General features: G+C 48.7%; 1 protein-coding gene across 1 annotated transcript; it reads right to left on the bottom strand.

The window, feature by feature from the left end:
• Positions 1-448: 448 nt before the first annotated feature.
• On the bottom strand, positions 449-21,913 carry GATA6 (GATA binding protein 6). The gene is made up of 7 exons (XM_069779144.1): positions 21,802-21,913; positions 19,477-20,399; positions 15,700-15,866; positions 12,272-12,397; positions 10,764-10,851; positions 10,563-10,669; positions 449-2,055 (listed from the first exon to the last, which is right to left on the bottom strand). The coding sequence occupies exons 2-7, from the start codon at positions 20,378-20,380 to the stop codon at positions 1,888-1,890; spliced, it is 1,560 nt and encodes a 519-aa protein (XP_069635245.1). The 5' UTR covers positions 20,381-20,399; positions 21,802-21,913; the 3' UTR covers positions 449-1,887.
• Positions 21,914-22,113: the final 200 nt, after the last annotated feature.

Below are 22,113 nucleotides of genomic sequence, written 5' to 3'. Positions count from 1 at the left end.
GCCACCAGAGGATGCCAGAAGGCATGCAACGGCTCTGCCACCCAGTTGGCCTTAAGCAGTTATGTCTGCAGTGGGTGACAGGCTGATATTTGCACACATAGGGGACCTGGTGATACCCTTTAGCTATGGTGTGAAGGCCAAGCAAAACCATGACAGTTCTTACAAAGCATGGGATCAGTTCCCGAGACTTTCATCAGAAAAAACCTCCTGCGTGTGCATGAGGGTCTTGTGTTGGTAGGTGGAGGCCCTAGTTTTACATATCATCAGAAGGCGTAGTGAGGGGAGCTGCAGAAAAGCCACACGCAATGCAGACTTAGATAGCCAGAGCAGGCACTTCAGCTGGAGACCTTCCTTGCAGCCATCAGACACTCCGCCCGCATCAGGTACATTTCCATAGCTTTTAATGTAGCTTAACAACTGCATTGGAGACAAAGAAGAAGGCACAGTGTACAGGAAAAAAAAATATCCTAAAATGATACCCTTTTATTTGTAAAGCTCTGATGAAACAACTTTCCAAATGACATCCCACTTAAAAACCAATGGAAACCAACCTAACTATGTGTCAGTCACACTATACAGATTGCATCCTACATTTTCAAGATGCCTAAATATCTTATGGTGTATTTACATATGTATCAGTTAGGTAGTAAAGTTTCATTGCGATTTGTTTCTTTCCAGCACATACTTACTCAATGGCAAAAAAACCCTGGGGATGCATTTGCATTTTTGTACAACACTTCCGAGCAATGACTAGGGCAATTTTCCTGAGAGAAGGCTTGTTCTTTGAAACTCTTGCTTTAACAACTGGAAAAACAGAAAGTGGATGGGTTTTTGTTGCACTAAAAAGCCTAAGGATGCCTAGTTAAGTTTTTCTTTTAAATTATTTACGTACCATTAAGTTAAAATGTTTACATTCATTCATTCATATAAAAACTGTTGTTAAATCTTATGCAAATGATTTAACACTGATTGCTGCAACGCAAATTGCACTTCTTTAAAAAAATTATTGTATATATGGAAGAAAAATATCTGATTGCTACCCTGTTTGCAAATTTTGACTGACTCTATACAGTTCAGCCAGAAAATACGAACTTTCATAAACCTCAGTCACAGTGTACTTTAAAAGTTATATCGCAGTCTTGCAAAGTGAGTAAATATTTTAAACCAAAAAAAACCCCCACCCCAAAATCTTAACAAGCTGGACCTTGTGAGACTTGTACCAAATGTTGTGATTTCTTCCAGGGGCATAGCTGGGCTCTGAAGAGCAGAGCAAGGCACACTGAAGATGAAGGGCGCAGGAAGAGAGGACCGACAGGGTGAAGACATCAAATGTTCCGTGTGAGACATCTGTACCAACTCAAGCAGTACATACTTCTGATGCTCGTCAAAAAGTGTCTTGCTATCTCTGGTAATTAAGGCCTTTGCTACTCCCCCCCGACACTGATGACTTACGCCAGATTCTTGGGAGAGTAGACAATGAGAAAGTGAAAACAACTATACAATCAGAAAGGCAGCACTGCTGGGTAAGTTGAGGATGTATTTCTGGAATCTATCAATAGGTCTAGGTTTATCTCTTCTTTTTTTTTTCCATTTTCTTTTTTTTTCTTTTTTTTTTTCTTTTTTGAGAGCGTAAGGCTGCATTAGGTATCCCCCGGTGGGCATTTGCTTTCTCTATATTTTTCTTGCATAGATGAGGAACTGGATGCTTCAGCAGACCCTCTTTTGAAGGTTCAAAAACACCTCTGCTGCCAAGGCACAAAAACAATTTCAGAGGAATGGTCTTTGCCAGCACTCCCGCTGCTGTGGCGACCGCTCTGCAGAAGAAACCGTGTACGGACGCCTGGGGGCTGCTGCGCAGAGCCGGGATCCAGCTTCCCTCGCACCGGGTCACGCCAGAGCCAGGGCACACCAGGGATCCTGTCTCACGGATGCTGTCACTTCGGCCGTGGAGGTCAAGCTGACTCCTGTGTACAGCCCGTCTTGACCTGAATATTTAAGGTTGCTGCTTTCAGGACTGGTGCTCTCTCCTGGGCCAGACATCACTGACGAGCTCGCCTGGAGCAGGGGGAAGAGCAAAGAGAGATTTCATTGAGCGGGTGAGCTTTGCATGCACCAGGGTGTGAGTGGGAGCGCGGTGGGCTCAGGGCACAGCTGCTATCCTAGGATTTCTGTGGAAAGCCTGGGTTTGCCCTCTGCTTGCCCCCATGCCTCAAAATCCTGAAACTGACAAAATGTCTCAGGGTCAGCCTGCTCATTCAGTCCCGCTGATGGGAGTGACAGCTACATTTGGAGATCAGCACATGGTTATCTTCACAGCAAGGTGGAAAAAAAAGCACGTGATGTGCAGAAAAACCTGGAAATCAGACCATGATGAAGAAGGTAACATGCGTGTGTCCCGCTGCCCCCTACTGAAGGGACACAGATGCCAACACCAAAAATGTAATCCGGGAGTGGTGGCACCTATAGTTTTACTTCCCAGTGGGAGAATCCCAATACATTCCAATTCTCCAGCAGTGGGTGCATATCACCTCCTGGAAATCAACCTTCTTTGGATCCCTTGACCTTGAAATGCCTAAAATCATTCCTCACCCTTCAAAAAGCTAGCCACACCCACTTCACCCCTGTAAGACTGGCCACTAAAAGGATGCTCCTTTCATCTCAAGTGGAGAAACTCTATGCCTTTGAAGCAGGAGCCTTTTTGTTCCGCCAGCTACACACACAAGACAACACACAGGGGAGCCCTGGTAGGCACAAAGATGAACCTCTGAACTACACTGGAACCAGTCCATTTATTTTAACATAGAAATGGAGAGTTACAAAGACAAAGAAGCGATCATTTTTTCCATGAGGCTGAGCAAATCCGCTAAAGAGGAAAAATTTGCAGTGCCAGAGAGAGAAGGGGCAACATTTTCACCTGATAAAGGAAATGTTTAAGAGCTGACTTCATTCAAAATTAACTCTTGGATATGTCAGCTTTAAAACCTTAATTTACTTGTTAATGGATAGTCTTTGGATGAGATTCCTTAAAAAGAAAGAAAAAAAAAAAAAAGACTGTCCTAAACTGTGACTGCAGAAGCTTCCTGCCTGCTGTTTAAGTGAAAAGTATACATATTTAATCATTTTACAAGAGTAGAGCTCTTGGCTCTCCTGGAGCCCTGCCAAGCTAGCAGTCCTGACATAGGAAAAGCAAGGCTTCATTTATTCAAATGTAATTTCCAAACAGTCCTGTGCAGGGTTCTTGCTGCTGTGCTCAACTCAGTGAAAACCTCACCTTCTGAAAGAGATACTCATTGCCAGCAGTCACTTTTGTCTGAAATAACCTGGACTCCAATATTTTCTGTAGCTTTTATTAAAATGGTTGATTGCCACTATTCTTCTACCCAGTCATCAACCAGGATCCCGCTCCATCAATTGCTACCCAGAAATGGAGAGATGGAAGGAACAATTGCTTGCCCCCCAAAAACAGCCAAAGCAGCTCTAATCTTAATACGTTTTATCACTCTCTGAAATACACAATTGCCAATCAGTGACAATGAATCTCTGTATCCTCTTTCCCTGTGACTATGCACGGAGAATTCAATGAGGCAAGTTTCACACTGGCCTTTGGGTCCGGTTTTGGTCTTGCATCAGCCTAGTTTTTTAAAAAGGCTTTTTTTATTTCTAATACATCAAATAGATCCCTGTTAGCACAAAAGACATCATTTTTAACAGCCTGAGTCTCCCCACAGTGGAAGAAGGGTTTAAATTAGAGTTGAGCAGTGTTTGCTCAACCTGAGCTAAAAATACTAGGAGCTGCTTTGAAAGGTTCCCGTCTGCCCATATTTGCTGCTGTTGTTCCGCTAGGCAAGTATCTTATCACTACCTGTTTTTTCCGGGCTTGGAAAGTGTAATTCACCCTTTTCCTGATTCAGCCCTACAAAGGTGGGGCACAGGGACCCACAGTTTCCATGTAGGGTTATCAGCTACCCCTCCCTCGGGCACCCCAGAAGGGAGGACACGGAGGCACGTCCTGTTTGAAGACTGCCCATCCCTGCCCAACCAAGGCCGGATCCTGGCTCCATTGAGCCAGGGCGGGCAGGACCTGGGCAGGACCGCTGGGCCTGGAAACCCCACCCCAGTAATGTCATGACAAATCCAGACAGCTCAGGCAGCTCCCAAAGTGAGACATGGAAAACAAACTTTAGCTCATGAAAAGGATGCGGCTGAATCACAGCTCTGCTCCCGAGCCTGCCTTCCTCTGCTCTTTTCTTCTCCAGCTTTAAGGGATGAAAGATGACAGAGGTTACAGTTAGTTGTTAGAGGACGTTTGTCAGCTGGAATAAATAAGCTGAACAATGCTGCTTAAGTCAACGACCTCTTCTAATTCACAGCAGCTGGCTCTATCAATAAAAAGGTAATGGATTTATTTTTATTGCTGAAATCTGGTAATAGGATAGATAATCAAATGAAGGTCAGCTTCTTGAGGAAAAAAATGAATGAAGCCCATTGGGAAGAGCTTGCCCCCCAAACAAACAGAGGAAGGTTGTGTTTGTCTCTGCAAACGTTCTTCTTTTTACACAAACCAGCAGGAGCTGATCATGGGGCAGCCCCCAGGCAGGTTGTCTGGATCAGAGGTGGCCTTTCTGTAGAGGACCTGCCCACCATGCTCACAAGGAGACCTCAGCCAGAGCCACAGAGGGACTTAGACACCTACATCATACTCAAAACTGCTGTCAATACCCTGGAGCCAAATTCTCCCCCCCTAAAGCTGGCCCGGATCAAAACCAGGCTGCTTGGCCTGTAGAACAGCACCAGCATCTCTGGCTGAAAGATTCCTTCTATCTTGCACTGACTCCTTCCTGCATCATCTGCCCACAACGGAGAGCAGGGAGAGGGGAGGGACACCCCCTGCCCCCGTGTTCCCCCACACCTCTGCAGCTGAAAGACAAAAGCTCTGGGCAAGGAGTTGTGCTAACAGCTGGAGGGGGTGGCGAAGAGTCTTGATCTAGACCTTTGCTCTATCAGATAGACCTTTGCTCTATCCACTTCACAGGTTCAAAATGCTGCATGAATTTTGAACATTACAATTAAGTCTGTAGTAAGCTGAGTCTTAGCCGACACTCTCTTCCTCTTCAGTTAGCCTAGTTTAGTTTCACTACACTTAAATGATAAGCACTGTCAGCTGAAATGCACTTGCAAAAACTTCTTTCACATATAACATATTGTGGGAAACTGTGGTGGAGCCCTCAATTTTCCAGCCTCAGCCTCCCTGCAATAACTGCCATCCCCACCAAGAGCACTTTCTCCCAATACTGTCACTCCCTGGTTTCTGAAGAGCAAGTCTCGGCACTGCAAAACCACAGCTTTTTTTTTCTGATTTAGTGACCCTCTTAGTACGCAAAGTTGTCATTTCTTGCTAGTCCAATTGATCCTTTTGTTTATATTGCAGACGTGTATGTTTACATATCTTCTAATCTCTCCTTTGTATTATAGCAACATAAATCTGTGGCTAATACTTCATTTATTTCCTAAGGGAGGCAACTTCCAGCGTGGCTTGGGGAAGCTGATGACCCCACTGCTGTCGAGGGGTGTATGAGTAATTGGCTTTATTGCTTTGGCAATAAACGAAACCAAGCAAAATGTATGTGTCCACATGCATATAGAAGTTTTGGGTAGAACCAAAAATACTCTTTTTCCTTGGTTTTCCTCACTGAAGCAAAAATGCTGAATTGCTTTGTTCTGTTTGATACAAAATGAAATGGTCTCTTTTGGATACATGTACACAGAGCAAAAAAAAAGAATGACTGAAAGTATGATACTGAGTGGGGAGAAGAAAGCAGCATTCAGTTTTGTCCAGGAGTGAGGACTAACACAGGAGAGCAGGAGACCAAGAGAAGGTTTACACTGGAGTATCAGATCTCCCAGTATAATGCCCTGACTACCAGACTATTTGGTATTTTAGGTTGCCATGTCCCTCGTGCCTCCTGTTGATCTTATTCCACCTGGTTTAGATAAATATTTACTCATACCAGGACTGAGGCACCGTGTTCCCATTTTCCAGGTGAAAGTCCTACCAACCATGCTGGTGAGCCTTTCTCATGGAAACTCTGTCCCGACAGCTAAGGAATTATTCTATACCACCTGAAATCTTTATCAGATAGTCTGAAGGACCCTTGGCCATTCAGCTTTCTGATATCCAGGTGCTTAGGGGAGTTTTTTTAAGACATTGAGTCTCTGGTTCATCCAGACTCTGGGAGATACTGTATGGAGGCTGATTCCCCTATAGCCTGCATGAATGTCCTACCAATCTGCTGCTTAAAAAGAAGCAAAGAACACCACCTCTAACCATCTCGAGAACCCTCTTCTGAAAACAAAAGAAAGCAAATGTAGGAGAAGCTGTTCAGATAATTCAGCCCAGGTTGTCAGGCATTTTGGGGACAGTTAGAAATGCATTTTCCTGCTAGCTCACCACCTGCTGAGGCCATTTTGGACAGCTCTCTCGCTTTCCACCCTACAACACTGAAGAGCCAGTCCTGAACCACTTTTCAAGGTAAACCTCCAAGGGAAGTAAGCGCTAGTTTTACCTGCAAGACAACTGTCCAAAGTTATTCTATGGTGTGTGATTACATTCCTTCTGAGAAAGCTCCAAACTGGAGGCAAAGGGCGCGCTAGAGTCTTCTGAAAGAGGAGCTCCCCTGGTACTGCTGAGCCTTTACTGACATCAGCCCTGGCTCAAGGAGCTTCCATGTCCTGCCATAAAAAGCAGATTTTACAGCAGTTTTCATACTGCCTTTTATCCTAATAAGGGAATAAAGTCCTTCTGGGAATCACACTAGTTGGAGGCCCTGCATGGAAATGGATGGGTGTGCGCTACAGGCCGTGCCCTTCGTTTAGCAACTTGCTCTGCGTAGCTTTTCTCTGTACAGTTTCAGCAGCATCAAAGGGAGAGCAGGTATAGATGCAGATGCAGGCTGTCTGAAACCTTCAAATCTTCTTTTACGGGGATGTAAGGCAACTTCATATATCATGAAGCTGGACCTTTTCCATGTTAGTAACACAGGACACCCAGTACTTATACTGCTTAGGAAAACAGAAATAGGCCTAAATCCTAGATCCAGATGTGAATTTGGCACATAGCCCCTTTGCAATGGGACAACGAAATATCTCTGATCCAAACACTTCTACACTTTGGGACGTTTGAAATCAACTTTGCACCCACAGCAATTCATTAATCATATCTTTTAAATGTTTAAACTTCAGCTAGAACATAAAATCAACATTTAATGTTCTTGCTAATTTGTCTCAAAATTGGCATCATATAAGATCCCCTTCATTGAAATGGATAGCCTCAAAGACATTTCCAAGAGTAATTGCTGCCCTTCTCTTTTTCTGCCCTCCCCTCTTTATTTTCCTTTAAAAGAGATAAAGAAAGGTAGGGCAAAAAGTGAACATTACTGACACAAATGAATTCTGCTGAATTTCATTTCCATTAGATTTCTACATAACTGGGAACTCTTTTGGCAGCCTCCCATAAAAGGCATAATAAATTGCTTTTGTACCAGTAGAGGAATTCATTTTCTCTGTTTCATTTAGCAAAAACATTGCTGTGAATTTTAGACAACAGTTTCTAAAACGTCATCAGATTTCTCTGCCTAATGTCAATTTGGCATTTTTCCCCTCTTCACAGAATAAAGGCTGGAGAAGTAAAAACAAAGCAAAACAAAAACAAGTTGCCATGCCAGTTGTGTAACATGTGGGGAATGAGCCAGGTTCGCTCTTCCAGCAGGTGCCCTTGTTTCGGCAACATCACCAGCAGCGCTGGCAGGAATTGATGCCGTTCTTGTTAAAGTGACCAAAGATTACAGAGCCTGGGTTCATCCATCTGAGGGTTTTCCCTCTTGACATGGCCCGGAAAAGTTTATTCTCCTTGTGTAAAGCCATTGCCTGTTCTAAGAATAAATACAAACCTTCAGGCTATCAATGGGCGGGGGGGGGTAGGTGGTGGAAATCAAGGAAAATAGAAGTCTAGCAGAGTGTCTTTGCTTCAGCGTGTGATCAGATTACAGGCTGTCTCACTCTAAAATGCTGACATCCCTTCACTCCTGACAGCTTTAATGGCCCTTATGAACGCTCAGCCCCTCCCACGATATTTAGGCCCATAAGAAATTATTTCACTTCCTTTGCAGCTAGTGATCATGTTCCCAAATGAAGTCTGGGGCAACAAGAGCCAGTCTTAACAGCCACCATTTTCTGCTTTCCACCTCCAGTCTTCCCTGTCCTCATGCCATTGAATTGCTGATGCTTGGGCAAAGCCAGGACCCCAAGAGAAGGATGTGGCCATACCTGCAACATGTCCTGACAACTGCTCCCCTGCAAATCCCATCCTCATTTATGTACATTTGAGGCTGGAGTGCAGGGGTGGGAGATCACTAGCCCCTCATGTAGGGTCAGGGAGAGCCAAGGGGATGCCCATATGTCTGGTCACTGTTGCAACCTCCCCGCTTCAGCGCACTTCACGGCCTCCCTCCATCGCTTCCTTTTATTGAAATTTTTCACAAGAGGTAATTTGCAAGTGCTTTGCACATGCAGGCTACATCTGACTGAATCATGGTGGGGAAAAGGCTGTGCAGATGTTACTGTCCTGCCTGCTGGATACAAGGGGACAGATTTCCCTGGCCCTCATGCAAGTGTCCTCTCCCAGCCTGATCTGCTACAGAAAAATCAGGGAGAACTGAAGTCCTGGCACTGGGGGATGCCTTCCTACACGTAATTAAGAGCAGCCTCAAGTTCCCTGGGAGTTTCTCTTAGCTGCAGACAGCTCTCAGCTAGCCTTTTGGCTGACAAATTGTGTCCTACCCCACTCTCCTCTGGTACCCACACAACTCCGCCTGGCAAAATTATATTACAAATGGTACTATTAAAATTATAACATGAAGATTATTAATAACAGGTTTGGTATGCTTTCCTAGGGAGAAGGGCTGCAGAAAGGAAGGCAGGCTTTAGCCAGCCAAGAAGGCAACAGCATAGGGGAAATGGGATCTCATCGATATGGCCCCTCCTCCCCTGAGCAGCACATGGCTGCACTGCCTATGGCCTACACTGCTGCCTCGGCCTCAGCTGGGACTGTCCTTCTAATTCTGACCATTATATAAATCTCATGACATTCCTCAGGACTGGTAGTGCTGCTTAAGGCAACATAAGGAAAATTTGAGGAAAATTTGGCCTCATCTTTTCCACTGCAAATATTAGGGGAGAGCCTAAAACACTGCATAGTAGTTCACTGGGGGGAGCCTGAAACCCAGTAACAGTTCACTTTTTGGTTAGTGTTTCTCTTTTTTTGATGTGATCTGTTTATTTTATTGGACTGACAGGGTTTTTTCATGTCAAAGACAAGCCCTTTTAGTAATATCCTTGTCTGGCAGCATCCAAACCCAAAACCCAGCGCCTCTGAAACTGGGTGGCCCTGTCAGTCCACGAACAATCGCATTTGCTAAAAATGGTTTTTTTCCTCCCCTTCTACAATGAAACTTTGTACATCAGGAATTAAACTATTGAAAGGAATTTGGATGTGGGAACGCTGAGACATATTGAAAAATAGTTATTATAAACAATGTCTTCCTTTTATTAATAAAGGAGTAGAAAAAGCCACATTAGGAAAGCTTTTCAAAGAAATGATGTGGCAGATTAAAGGATACAGAAGGCATGAGGAGTGAGTGTGGATACAGATATGTATAGCCAAGGGGTTAGAAATTAATCTACATTAAGCTTCGCAACTTTAGCGCTACTATTTGTTGTCACATGTGCTAACTGAGTGAAGAAAGAAAGTTTGAGATGGTTTGAGTACATGATGTAAAATAAGGATCAAAACTAAAGCAGGGGATGATCAGTGCTCCCCTGGTGCTCCTCTGGAGCTCAGTGCTGCCAGATGCTGAGCATCTGGCCCCTGAAGAGCCCTTTGCGAGGAGAGGGCTGATCTACGCACTGCAATCAGCGGGCTGCCCCAGCCTGGTTTCAGTTGGGTCTGGATCAGGGTTTAAGTGCACATCTTAGTTTAAAACAAAAACCTTTGCGCTTCCCTCCATACAGCAGGATAAAGTTTTGCTGGAGTATACCAGTCATTTGGGATAATGTGTACAAATGCACATATATATTTAACAGCTTCAGGAAAACGTGAGAGCACCAGTGCCTTGAATTATAAATCCAGATCATTTCAGAAAAAAAGGGGTACATGCACAATTGTTTCTTGAAAGTATCAATTGGACATGACTTATTGTCTTTCCTCCAGAAGAACACCTTTGAAATAGAAGAACCTGAACACTTCAAAACAAAATGTCTGGGGTTAAACTGTGGTTAACTTAATCATAAAAATTATATAGATCTTAATTAAGAGGTTTGTAAAGTACTTCAGCTTGTCGTTGTGTTTACAGCTATATGTAATATCCTCCAAAACTCTTGTTCCAGTACCAGCTAACAAAACTGGAAAGTTTGTTTAGATTATTGTTCTGCTAGATAAGATAAAAGCTGTGATAACATTGCACAGCGATCAGCCTGCTTACAGACACCAACATCGGCTTACAGCTTACCCCGGAGGCTGCAGTCTGTGTGCTGGGAGAAGCGTTTTTGCTACAGTCATCTGAGTTAGTAGAAGACGTGGATGTTGGAGTCATAGGAACCGCAGTAGTACTGCTACCTGAAAGATGGGGAACCGGTATTAAAAACAAATATTTTCCAGCCAGGGGAAAAAAACCTCTTGCAGCTCAACTGTCTTATCCTTTTATATTTACCAGAGCATGCCTTTGACTTATTTATGTTCTTAGGTTTTCGCTTCCTGGTCTGAATTCCTTCTTTTTTCATAGCAAGAGGTCGGGGAACCTGAAAAAATTAAATTTCCACATCGATCACAGAGGTATATATATTCTAATGCAAAAAATCAAAACACACTACAAGATCAAACAGTGATGTTGAAAATGCCTGTTGAAGTCACGTATACCAAGTAAATTTTTCCTGTGTCACAGTAGTGATTCCAAAAAAACTTTGCATTTTATTTGGGCAAAGCAATGGGTTGTTTCAAGGGGATTTGTATCTGAATAAAGAAAGCAGGGAATTTTTTTTCTTTATGTGGGCTAAACACTGTTTCCAACACCTCTGTCAGTCCACAGATAAACAGCACACTTTTAGGGAAAAACAGCATCATTTGGCCCCAGGTCATATGAAATTGAATTGGACAGGGTATATCTGATCCCTGATTCCTTATTCCAGTCAGTTAGGAATTATCTCCAGTGGCTGATCCTGGAAAGCAAGAATGCATATGAGGGGGAAAAATATTCCTCTTCCTATGGACCAGCTATGCAAACCAGATCATTGCCACTAAGTGTCTTAGGACAGAAGCTTTAGGCCATAATTGACTTAGTATTTGATCTTATAAGCAATTCTAACTGCGATACAGCCTTATAGTATCCAAATTTATATTTATGGGGAAAATGTGCTCAGAAATCAGCTTTGTGTTCTGTGTCATCACACTAATAACCATTTTACAGAAAACATTGGCTTAAAATATATTTTAACTTAATGATAACATGAGTTTGGGGAAAGACAATTCAGGCATATGCTTACTATCATTATAATGTTTAAACCTGTGATATAATTTACTTTTTCCTTGAAGACTAGACCAAGTCCCAATCAATCCTAATGCCCTAACTCTTCAAACACTTGTGCTTGACTGTAACTTAATCCACAGGGGCATAACAGGCTCCAAGTCTCACCCAAAACATACTCCACCACACTGAGGATAGAGCTATTTTCTTCCTCTATTATTGCCTAGCAAAGGCTGGAATGACATTTAAAGTTTTGCTGGCATAGCTATGTCTGTGCATGAAAAACTGTCTTATTAAAGGTCTAGGGGTTTTTTTCCCCACTGCAGAGCTCATTTAAATCCCGGTGGCAAAAAGACCACTGCCACTCATCCAGAGGTGGTTTCTTTGTACAGATCTGTCAGGAGAGCTACAACGGCAAACACATTAACTTGTCAAAACCATAACTTGCTAAAACGGTATAACCATTTTCTAATGCTGGGTATTTTTCAGTCATTTTATCCTTTTTTTTTTTTTTTTAACTCCATGGTCCAGACTGTGAGCTGAGACCATTAGCATCAACAGAAACATTGACCCAAGCTTGAGGAAGCCCAGTGCCACCCCTCCAAAGACAACGGGCACTCGCCGGCGGGAGGACCACCCCTTCCCCACAGAAGCATCAGAACCTGCAGGGAATCTCCCTCGGCAAAGCAGCCGCTTACCCCATGGAGCTTCATGTAGAGGCCGCAGGCGTTGCAGACAGGCTCGCCCTCCGCGTTCCTGCGCCACAGGGTGGTGGTTGTGGTGTGGCAGTTGGCACAGGACAAGCCTAGCCGCCGGGACGAGGGCTAGGGGCAAGCGTAGGCAAACACAGGCATAAACAAGTGGGCAGGAGCAAATGATTTATGTCTTTACAGTTTATAAAAAGTACTTTAACATGCAGCGGGGATGGTAGGAGGGGTTTTTATAGCATCTATCAGTGACATCCCAGAATTAAAACAAGATTATCCTCATTTCAGAGACTGGAAAGCTGACATGAAGAGGTACTGTGAGTCTGCAACTCTGGGCAGTCATGGCAGAGGCAAAATTCACATTTGGGAGCTGCTGACCCAGGGACCTGTGTTCAGAACACCAGGCACTGGCTCTTCTTCCAGCAGGACAGCTAGGAAGCATCTCCACTACAGCTCCATCCAGCTGAGGAGAAGGCACTTCACCCCTGTGCTGCCTCTCCAGCTGGTTCAACGCCCTCTCCCCTGTGCAGTGGGCAAAGAGGCAGCTCTGAACCTGCCACCAATAGTCCCAATTCACCAGAAAAATCAGCCGCTTTAATCACCTGCCCTTGGTGGCACCACGGCTGGGCAAAACTTTCCCGGACATCCCAGGGGTAACATGTACAACAGCAAGCATCTTTTAATCATCACCCATTTTACCCTCACACAAAAAACAATGTGCCTCTGGAGCGTGTTTTACAGAGCAGAGCTTCACCTCAGCCAGCAGAAAAGCTGGTGGGTGACAACAAGGTCCCCAATGCAAACAAGCCATTTATGACACTCTTCCGTGGAGTTTGGAGCCAAGATGAAGCAACCGTGTATCAGAAATAACCGTATAACCCAGAGCTTTATGGCTGCAGGCTGTATATCATAAGTGAAGGCAGTCCTCATAAACATGTGAAATGAAGGTGAATGGGTTATAAAAGTCCCTGTAACAAGTGATCTCTTTTACGTTCATCACAAGCAAAGAATTCCAGCTACATCATAAATCTAGTCTTTTTCAAAGTATCGTATTGTCAAAAAAATATAAAAAAATCCATGTCTAGCTCTGTGTCTGGCAGCTGAACAAGTTTACATGGAGAAGTCAGTTTTAGAGGATTGCATTAATCTTATTCTGACTATAAAGCACCCATAACTGAAATTACTAACTTAAGGGTACAATGCCCTTCCTCTTGAATCATTTACTCCTGGGCTGTTAAGACGTATTTCGGTCACCTTTGATACCGCAGAGCTGCCTGCCACTTGGGAAACCGATAAAAATGTTTTGAGAATGAAGAATATTCCAGAGTAATAACCGAGTTTCCTGAATTTTATCTGTTCGAGTTTCTTTAGCAGTAAGCTGTCATCTTACACCACAGCTCAGAAAGAACTCCAGATTAAATACGAATTTTGTAATTTTGAATCAGTAATCCATTATTAATTGCACAGCAAAAAAAACCCCAGCCAAGTGTAATATAGGTTGAAGTACATGCATATACTTCTTAATCTTAAAAATCCAGGTCTCATGAAACAGAATTTTTGGCCTTGTTATTAAATACATGTGCACACAGTGTCCAAATTGCACCCCTCAATTCAATAGTTTTACATGGATCAGGTGAAAAAAAGCTGCTTTTAATACATATGCTTCATTTTCTTTCTTGCAAGTGAAATGCTGTCAGACATTTCACTCTGTTAAATCTTTCTTTCTTTTGTATGCAGTCTGGTATAAATCTTCATATATTTTATTTCAACAGCTTTTGCTCATTCCTATATCTAAACAAATGGGGGGGGGGTGTTGAAGCTAAAGTGACTTTTCTGCTGCAGGAATTTTATCAGAAACTTTGGGGCAATCTAAACATGTTTAGCATTTTCAAAACATTTTCCCTTCTCACCTACATATTTCCAACTGTATGAACACACAGTCATGCTTGATTTATAGTTATGGCCAGGGTACTCAGTAGGGATTGTTATGCAGAGCTATTTCAGAGTTATTTCACTGAGGTGTCAGGCTGAAATCGGGCTGCAGTTTGACTCTGTTTTAGTCTCCTCAACCCCACCTCTCCTTCAAAAAAAAGAAAAGAAACACAGAAATGCCAGAGCCAGGTATCAGCTACTTGAAATCTGCATTGGGTGAGCGTGCCACGGCCAGTCAAGCTCTGACACTTCAGACAAGTGGCAGATCAGCCCCATCTGCTGCATTTGTCCCCAGTGATGAGATAACACCTTGTGTCATGAAATGTAGTGGACAACGGGCTAGAAAAAATGGGTACCCAGCAGTAATCAACCTCTGGATTGAAGTTAAATTAACTCTTTGGCTTAAAGAAAGGTCTTGAAGCAGAGGTGGGCTGGTTCTTGAGCACTTACTGTCTGCTCTGATCACCACGGGTTTGGTTTTTGTTTCCCCACCCCACCCCCGCTCCCGTAAGGGCATTAAATTCAAATGATTGTGAAATAAAGAACTGGATGTGTTTTAACACCAGGAAAACAGGCATGGAGCAAAGCAGCTGGCGTGACTGAAAGGGGCTTGAAAGGCTGATGGGTTTGATACACTGTCTCCATACACAAGGGTCCAAACATCAGCTTGGATTATACTGGCGTGATTTATTGTGGCTCACTCAGTAACAGCCATTACTGAAGAGCGTATTCTTTCTCTCTGCTGACCTCCACCCAGATTTGCTAAACATAATGTGCAGTTCCCACTTGTTAAATTTTCTCCTTGCCTATTCAGTGCCAGCCTGAGTTATAAACAGGGGTTCTGGTTTGTACTATTTATTTCCCCCCCTAGTTTTAGGAGTATATTTTTAGAAAAATTGCCGCTCATTTCTTAGGAGTAAAACAAAACAAAGGCTATTATCATTGTTTAAACAATTGGTTTTCTTTGAATTATATACAAAACTTGCTTACATTCCCAAGGATCGAGCTCTCAGCAAACAAAGCAGGTCTGGAGAAATTCCTAGCCCTCTGAACAAACACTTTCCAACCTTGATTTTTTTTTTTAGTTTTTTCTGTTGGAAACATCCAACATCAGCAGCACAAATTTCTTCCAAGCCGCTGATGCCCCCTCACCGACAGGGTCTATCAACTCAAAAAGCCAGGCCGGCCCATGCCCTGTGTGCGGCTCACCAGGGGCAGAGGGCGATTTCACCAGCACAGGGCCCGGAGGTGGGCCCGAAGCAGCACCCAGAGGGCCGCCAGCCCTTTCGCTCCTCACCGGGACCACTTTGGCCTGCAAACCTGGTTAGAAGCACCGCTTTGGTTTTGCAGCCGGGGGGATCACCGAGCTAACATGCTCTGATTGCACTGGCCCACCCTTGCCCCTGCTTTCCCCCTGGTTAGCGCTGACTGTGTGCCCCTTGGGGTGCAGCTCCTCTCGCCCCCTCCTCCCCTCCATCCCCACTCACCACTCTCTTCTGGGGCTTGATGAGGGGCCGGCTGAGACCGTTCATTTTGGTGTAGAGCCCGCAGGCGTTGCACAGGTAGTTGCCGGTGCCGTCCCTCCTCCACAGCGGGGTCTGGATGGAGCCGCAGTTGACGCACTCCCGGCTCTCGGACAGGTCCTCCAGCAGCTCTGGGGGGGGGCAGGAGCAGAGGGGAGAGGCGGTGGGGCACGGCCGCAGGAGGACGCTCAGCCCCGCGGAGCGCTGCCCCGGCCCCGCCGCGCCGGGAGACGGGCCCCGGGCGAGCAAGTAACCGGCGCTGTTCAGCCCTCGGAAAAGCAATTCCCCGGCAGTGATCGCGGCCATGCGGTGATTTTTTACAAAAATCCTCTTTTTTTTTTTCAAATTTCTTTAACTGTACCAGACTCGCTGCCGGCCCCGGCGCAACCTTTGCTTTACAAACCGGAGCGGAGCCCGTGCTCCCCAGGACGGGCTGGGGGCACCGGCCAGGCGGAGCGGCGACGCCCGGCAGCCCTGCACTCACGTCAGGATTTGGCCCGTCGGAAATCTGGCTGGAGCCGCGCGGGGTCCGCTCGAGGGGTGAAGCCCCCGTCGTGGTGCTCACCGAGCAGACAGGGGGGTACACACGGCTTTTGCGGGGGGGCAAGAGGAGTTAGGTGCCTGCCAGAATAGCCCGCTTCCACAGTCCACCCTGGTAGGGGCGGGGTAGAAGAAGCGGTGGTTTTGCCCCATATTCCCCCCCGGGTCGAGGCTGGGCAAGGAGTTTTTACCCCGACTCTCATTTTAAATGCTTCACAACTAGTAAAAACTTCAAATTTAGAGACAGCGTTTGAGACTCTGGTGTGCCAAGGCAGCAACGGGGAGTGAGCACTTTGCCTCGGCTCTTTGGTCAAATTCGAGCTGGCTGGTAGGAAACGGACGAAATGGAAAAATATGCGGTGCTCTGCCTCCTGCTCTCATAGCTACTGAACACTGGGAAAAAAAGGGTCTAAATGCACGGCAAAAAGTAAAGAGAACCCACCTATAAAAGCAAACACCTTCACCCCTGCAAATCTTTATATACTTGTTCTGACTCACCTCTCCATATTTCGGGGGGGGGGAAATAAAGATGGGTTTTACATATACCGTGCCACGTTGTGCATAAATAATAAAAGAAGGTGTTTGGATTTCTGCAGCAGCTTTCAAGTTGAGCATGGGGAAGCCTGTTTCAGACTCATAGCTTCGTCATTGATTTTTTTTTTTTTTTTTTGCTCCCTCCATCCCCTCCGCTACCTGCCTTAATTCATCATTGGGTTATTCTGTTACGTTTTGCTAGCAGCTTTGTGCTGTAAAGCAAAAGAGAGCTTGTAAACGTCAGGCAGCTTTGGAAAGAGGGCTGCGATGACACGGCGGGCATTGAGCTGAGAAAGAAACGGCCTTTTGGCCCGCACCCACCGAAATACATTTCTCTCCTCCCTTCGTTTGCAAATTATTAGGAGCTAAACAGGAACGGGCACACGGCAGAGTCCAGAGAGCACGGTTCAACTTACGTTGTCAGCTCGTAGCTCTGAGCACGTCGCTAAGATTTATTAATCTTTGCACTAAAAGCACCATTGAAGCCTGTAATCAGGGAAATGCTTAAGGCTTCAAGGACGCTGGAAGTTAAACAGTTATTTGTCTCGGCTGTTTACTTCATAACATTACCTTCGTGCCTGCAGGAAGAAATTCTGCCGTGACAATATTTCTCGGGCATTTTAAAGATTTTTTTCCCCTTAGATCGTAGGAAATATACTTCCCTCCAAGGAAAGCAAAATAAAGTTCAAATTTTAGATATTGTTTTAGTAACTCTACGAGTAACGTTAAGAAAGCTGTATCAAAACTGCCTAATATTTAGCCGTAAAACTATACTGCGGCTACAATTTTCCGGACGGCTGACAGAATGATCTGAAACGGGAGCACGCGTGCCTTCGGCTTTGCTGCCGCGTTTTCTCTTGCAGGAGCAGGAAACCCGCGTGGCCCAGGAGCTCCGGGCTCCTTCGCCCCGCGTTACAGCGCGATGCAGCTCCCCCGGCGCCCACCCTGCCGCTCACCCAGAGACCAACCCCTGCCCCCCGGCTCCCCAGCACTGCGGGCCGGAGGCACCGACCGGGGAAAGGGGAGGAAGGCGCCGCGGCGGCCCGCGCTGCCCAAGCCGCTGCCCGAGCCGCTGCCCGCGCCTTTCCCGCCGGGCCGGCGGCCCCAGGGACACAGGGGCGGGCGGGCGAGGGACCCCCGGCAGCAGGGGAAGCCGCCGTGCCCCTCCCCGGCTGGCTTGGCAATCCTGCCCCAGCCTCCTCCGGCGCCCTGCTCCATGCCTTCTCTGCTCCTTCTCCCCCAGCCCTCTCCTCTCCCTGCCGCGAGAGTCTCCAACTCCACCTTTCTCCCGGAAAAAAAAAAAACCAAACCCAAAAAACAAACCCAAGAAAAAAAAACCACAAACGGATTTTTTTCCTCCATCACCTAGTTTTACACTGTAACTTTTGGGAATTGAGTTAAAACCGTCAACTTTCGTGTCGCCCCGAGACATGGCTTCTCGGCTTTCCTCTGCCCTTCTCCTACCACCACTACAACTGAGTCTTCTTCCCTCTGTCATGTTAGTAAACACCAAGCGGGAGGCTTAAAATGCCTGAATCTGCCGGGAGACAGGAGAAGCATCGTCTACACCCCTCTGGAAAGATGAAAAGCCATCGAGTAATTTTCTGCAACACTGCACTGAAAGAGAAGATCACAGTGTATATAAAATATACCGACCTGGTGGGGAGTTTATGATTAAAGCAAATGCTGATCAAATGTGTGTGTGCGCGCGTGTATACATACACATATATACATAAATATATATAAATATACACAAATATATGTAAATATACATAGATATATTGAGATATATATATACACATACCCACACACACCCCTCTCTATAGTCTGTATTTATAGATACATACATATATTCTAAAGCTGAAGAGACTGCAATAATCGTTAATCTTTCTACCTCTGACTAAATCATCACAGCTCAACCTCCACTTCTACAATTAATTTACTGACACCGAGAATTTCCTAAACTTAAAAAAAAAAAAAAAAAAAAAAGGAAGGACACCTCGGAAGCAAAAGTAAAATCCCATCAGGAGGTGCCATATTTTAACAGCAGTTTAGAAACGGGGTTTCTCGTTCGTATCAGGGGTTTTGCTTTGCTGCTTTTCTCGTTTAACGAAGCAGCAAAGGGGTCTGTAGTCGAAATAATCCAAGAGGGGTTAAGCGAGCCCCTGCAATTTTCCTCCGCGCTGCAAGAAAGGTGAATTCGCAGCAGTGAATTTGTCACCATTTCGTGGCCAGATCACCGCGTTTTGGGGAAGCAGAAATGTACGGACCCGGGAAGCTTAAAAGCGAGGCTTGCACCGGGCGATTCGTTCAGGGAACGGCGGGTTTGCAACCCGGATTGCCGTGCTCCGAACAGCGCTGCATTTTGGGGGTGTGTTCCCACCCCCCCCCCCATCCCACGCAAACGACGAGAGCCACCTCCACGCCAGAAGAGCCGCGGTCCCGGGACCGCCGTCCTGCCACCGGCATCGGAGCCGCCGCAGGCCGCGCCGCCCAGCCGGCGAACCCCGCGCCGCGCCGGGCCGAGCCAGCCCCGCCGCCGCCTCCCCGCGCCCCGCCGGCACCCCCCGGGGGCCCCGCCAGCGGGCACCCCCGACATGCGGCGGCCGCCCTGCCCTGCCTTGCCCTGCCCGGCCCGCCCCCCACGCCGCCGGCGGCGGGTCCTACCTGCGCTGGGTGCCCGAACGGGGATGGGGGCGGCCCGGCCCTGGAGGCAGTGCAGCATGGAGTTCTCGAAGGGCGCCGTGGGCCAGGCGGGGGTCAGCTGCGGCCCCACGTAGGACGTGTAGGGCCCCGGGTAGGAGCCGTTGAGCGGCCGGGCCAGGGGGCTGTACTGGTCCCTGGCGCCCAGGCTGTTGCTGTAGGCGCCGGGCTCCCGGGAGGCCCCGTTGGCCACCGGCGGGCTGGGGGAGTAGGGGAAGCGGCCCGAGGGGTGGGAGCCGCCGCCGGTGCTGTATGAGGGGCTCTCCGCGGCCGACTGGGACCAGACGGCGTGGCCGCTGCCCGGGTGGCTGGGCTGGGCCGCCCCGCTGCCCTGCAGGTACGGCAGCGTGGGCAGCATGGAGCCCACGCGGGTCGTAGGCACGTAGACGGGGGAGCTAGGCGTGGAGTGCATGAAGCCGCCTGGAGATCCGTCGTAAGGCGTGGGGCCCTGGGCGGCCGAGATGGCCAGGGTCTGGTACATCTCCTCGGGCTGCTCGGCGCCGAGGGCGCTCGGCTTGGGGCCGCGGCTGGACCAGATCAGCTTGTTGGTTTGGTCTAAATCCGCGAAGAGCAGGATGTCCTCCCAGCTGGGCAGGCCGGAGGGGTGGGGGGCCCCGAAGTGCACGTAGGGGGCGAGCAGCGACCTGCCCTCGGCGGCTGGGGGCGGCCGGTAGCTGCCGTCGGGCTCCGGCAGAGGAGTCTTGCAGGAGCCGCGCTTGCCCTGGGAGCAGCCGGAGGAGGAGGAGGAGGAGGAGGAGGGCGAAGGAGGAGACGGGCGCGGCTCCCTGGTCGCGAAGGGGCAGGAGGAACCGCCGGCGTCCGCAGCGCACCGCTTCACCGCGCAGCAGCCGCCTTCAGCCACGGCCATCCAGGTCCCCTTCTAGCCTCTGGGTGTGGATGGGGAAGGGGGAGGAGGGGAGGAGAAGTGGAGGGGGGGTCCGCAGGGCAGGGCGGGGAAGGAGGACACAAAAGAGCGGGGGTGGGAGGGGGAGAGAAATAATAACAACAAAGTTAGCAAACAGGACAGCCCGTCTCCCTCCCTTAATGAGATTCATCAGGGCTTATCTGGACCCTCTGAGCGCTTAATCAGTCATGTCGCCTCGGCGCTGTTGTCCCTCGCCCCGGCGGAATGGGATCAGGCAGCCCAGGTCAACAGGGGCCAGGAGCCGCCGGCCGCGCAGCGCCCCGCGGAGCGCGGTCCCGCGGGGACAGGGCTGCGGGCTCCGGCCTCGCTCCCCGCGCCGCCGGCCGGCTGCTCCCCTCTCCCTCCGCATCTTGGGCTGCGGATTCGAACATGAAGCACGCCGGGAGGAAGGTGGCGGGAGGGCGTGGGGACAGAGGGGAGCGAGGCGGGAAGGGGGGCATTTTTCCCGGTCTGTGCCAAAGCCCTTTCCTTGGCTGCTGTCGTTGTTGTTACTATGATTATTTCAATGAATGAGTCATTTGACTCGGTTCCACCGAGAAAACAATCAGTAAGGCGATCCCTTTAAGGTTACCTCTCCGGAGAGCGATGTTAGCTTTTCCGCGCATCGCCTCGCTTGTTTGCTTATTTCCAGCCCAAGGTCACGGAAAGGAGGAGGAGAGAAAGGCAGCCGGGAGATGCGCACGGGCCGGGCCCCGACGTGTGCGCGGCGGCACCGGGGCAGGGGCCGGGCCGGGCTGGCTGTGTCTGCCGCAGGGGCCGGTGCCCGCCGGCAGCCCTGCCTGGGGGCCTGCCCCGAGCCCGAGCACACCTTTGGGGGATGGCACACATCCCGCGGCCAGCCGCGGCGCCGGCGGCCGTGCCGAGACCGGTCGCACTGCGGAGCCGCCAGCTTGAGAGAGGCCGGGCAGACAGACAAACAGTCAGACACAGAGACCTCGGTGCCCAGCCTCCCGGAGAAGGGACGGAAAGCGAAAGGGGAGGCAGAGAAGTGACAGCAAGAGAAGCGGGCGGCGCGGCTCTCCGTTCTCAGCCCACCTCGGGGCTCTCCAGATAACCATAGGCACATCAATACAGGACGCACACGCACACACAGCCCCCTCGCAGATAGGCACCGAATACGTCTCTCCCTCCTGCGAGATAACTGCGAGATAAGGCTCCGGCAGATAAGGGCTCCAGGCACCGGCATCGGATGTTTGCCCACAAAGTCTCCCTCGGGTTCCCCCATCCAGGCGCAGCCGCCGCGCCGCTTTCCTCCCGCAGCGGCCGAAGGCAGAGCGGCAGAAGAGCGAGGAAGAAGACGGGAAACCGCGGCGGGAGGGAGCGGGAAAGGGGTGGGTGGGGGAAGGAGAAGCGAGAGGCCAAACCTGCTGCCGGTGCCCGGCATGGGGCCGGGGCGCGGGGCCGCGGCGGGCGGTAAATCCAGTGCGGTGGGGGCGAGCGGCGGCGGCGAGTCCGGCGGCTGCTGCCAGAGCCGATGTATAAAAAGGAGAGAGGAGGCGCCTCTCGCAGCCCTGCCGGAAAACTGCAGGCAGCCGGCCCTGATTGGGCTCGGCGAGCCCTAAACAAACACGGAGCTCCGCAGGGGTGCCAGTCCCGGCGGGCAGCCGGCCCGCAGCGCAGCCGCGCCGGGGGCGGGCGCAGCCCCCGGGGGGGGCTGGGGGCACCTCAGGGTGCCG

The sequence above is a fragment of the Haliaeetus albicilla genome, chromosome 3 (assembly GCF_947461875.1).
Source record: "Haliaeetus albicilla chromosome 3, bHalAlb1.1, whole genome shotgun sequence".
Classification (NCBI taxonomy): Eukaryota; Metazoa; Chordata; class Aves; order Accipitriformes; family Accipitridae; genus Haliaeetus; species Haliaeetus albicilla.
This window is presented reverse-complemented; position numbering and strand designations above follow the sequence as displayed.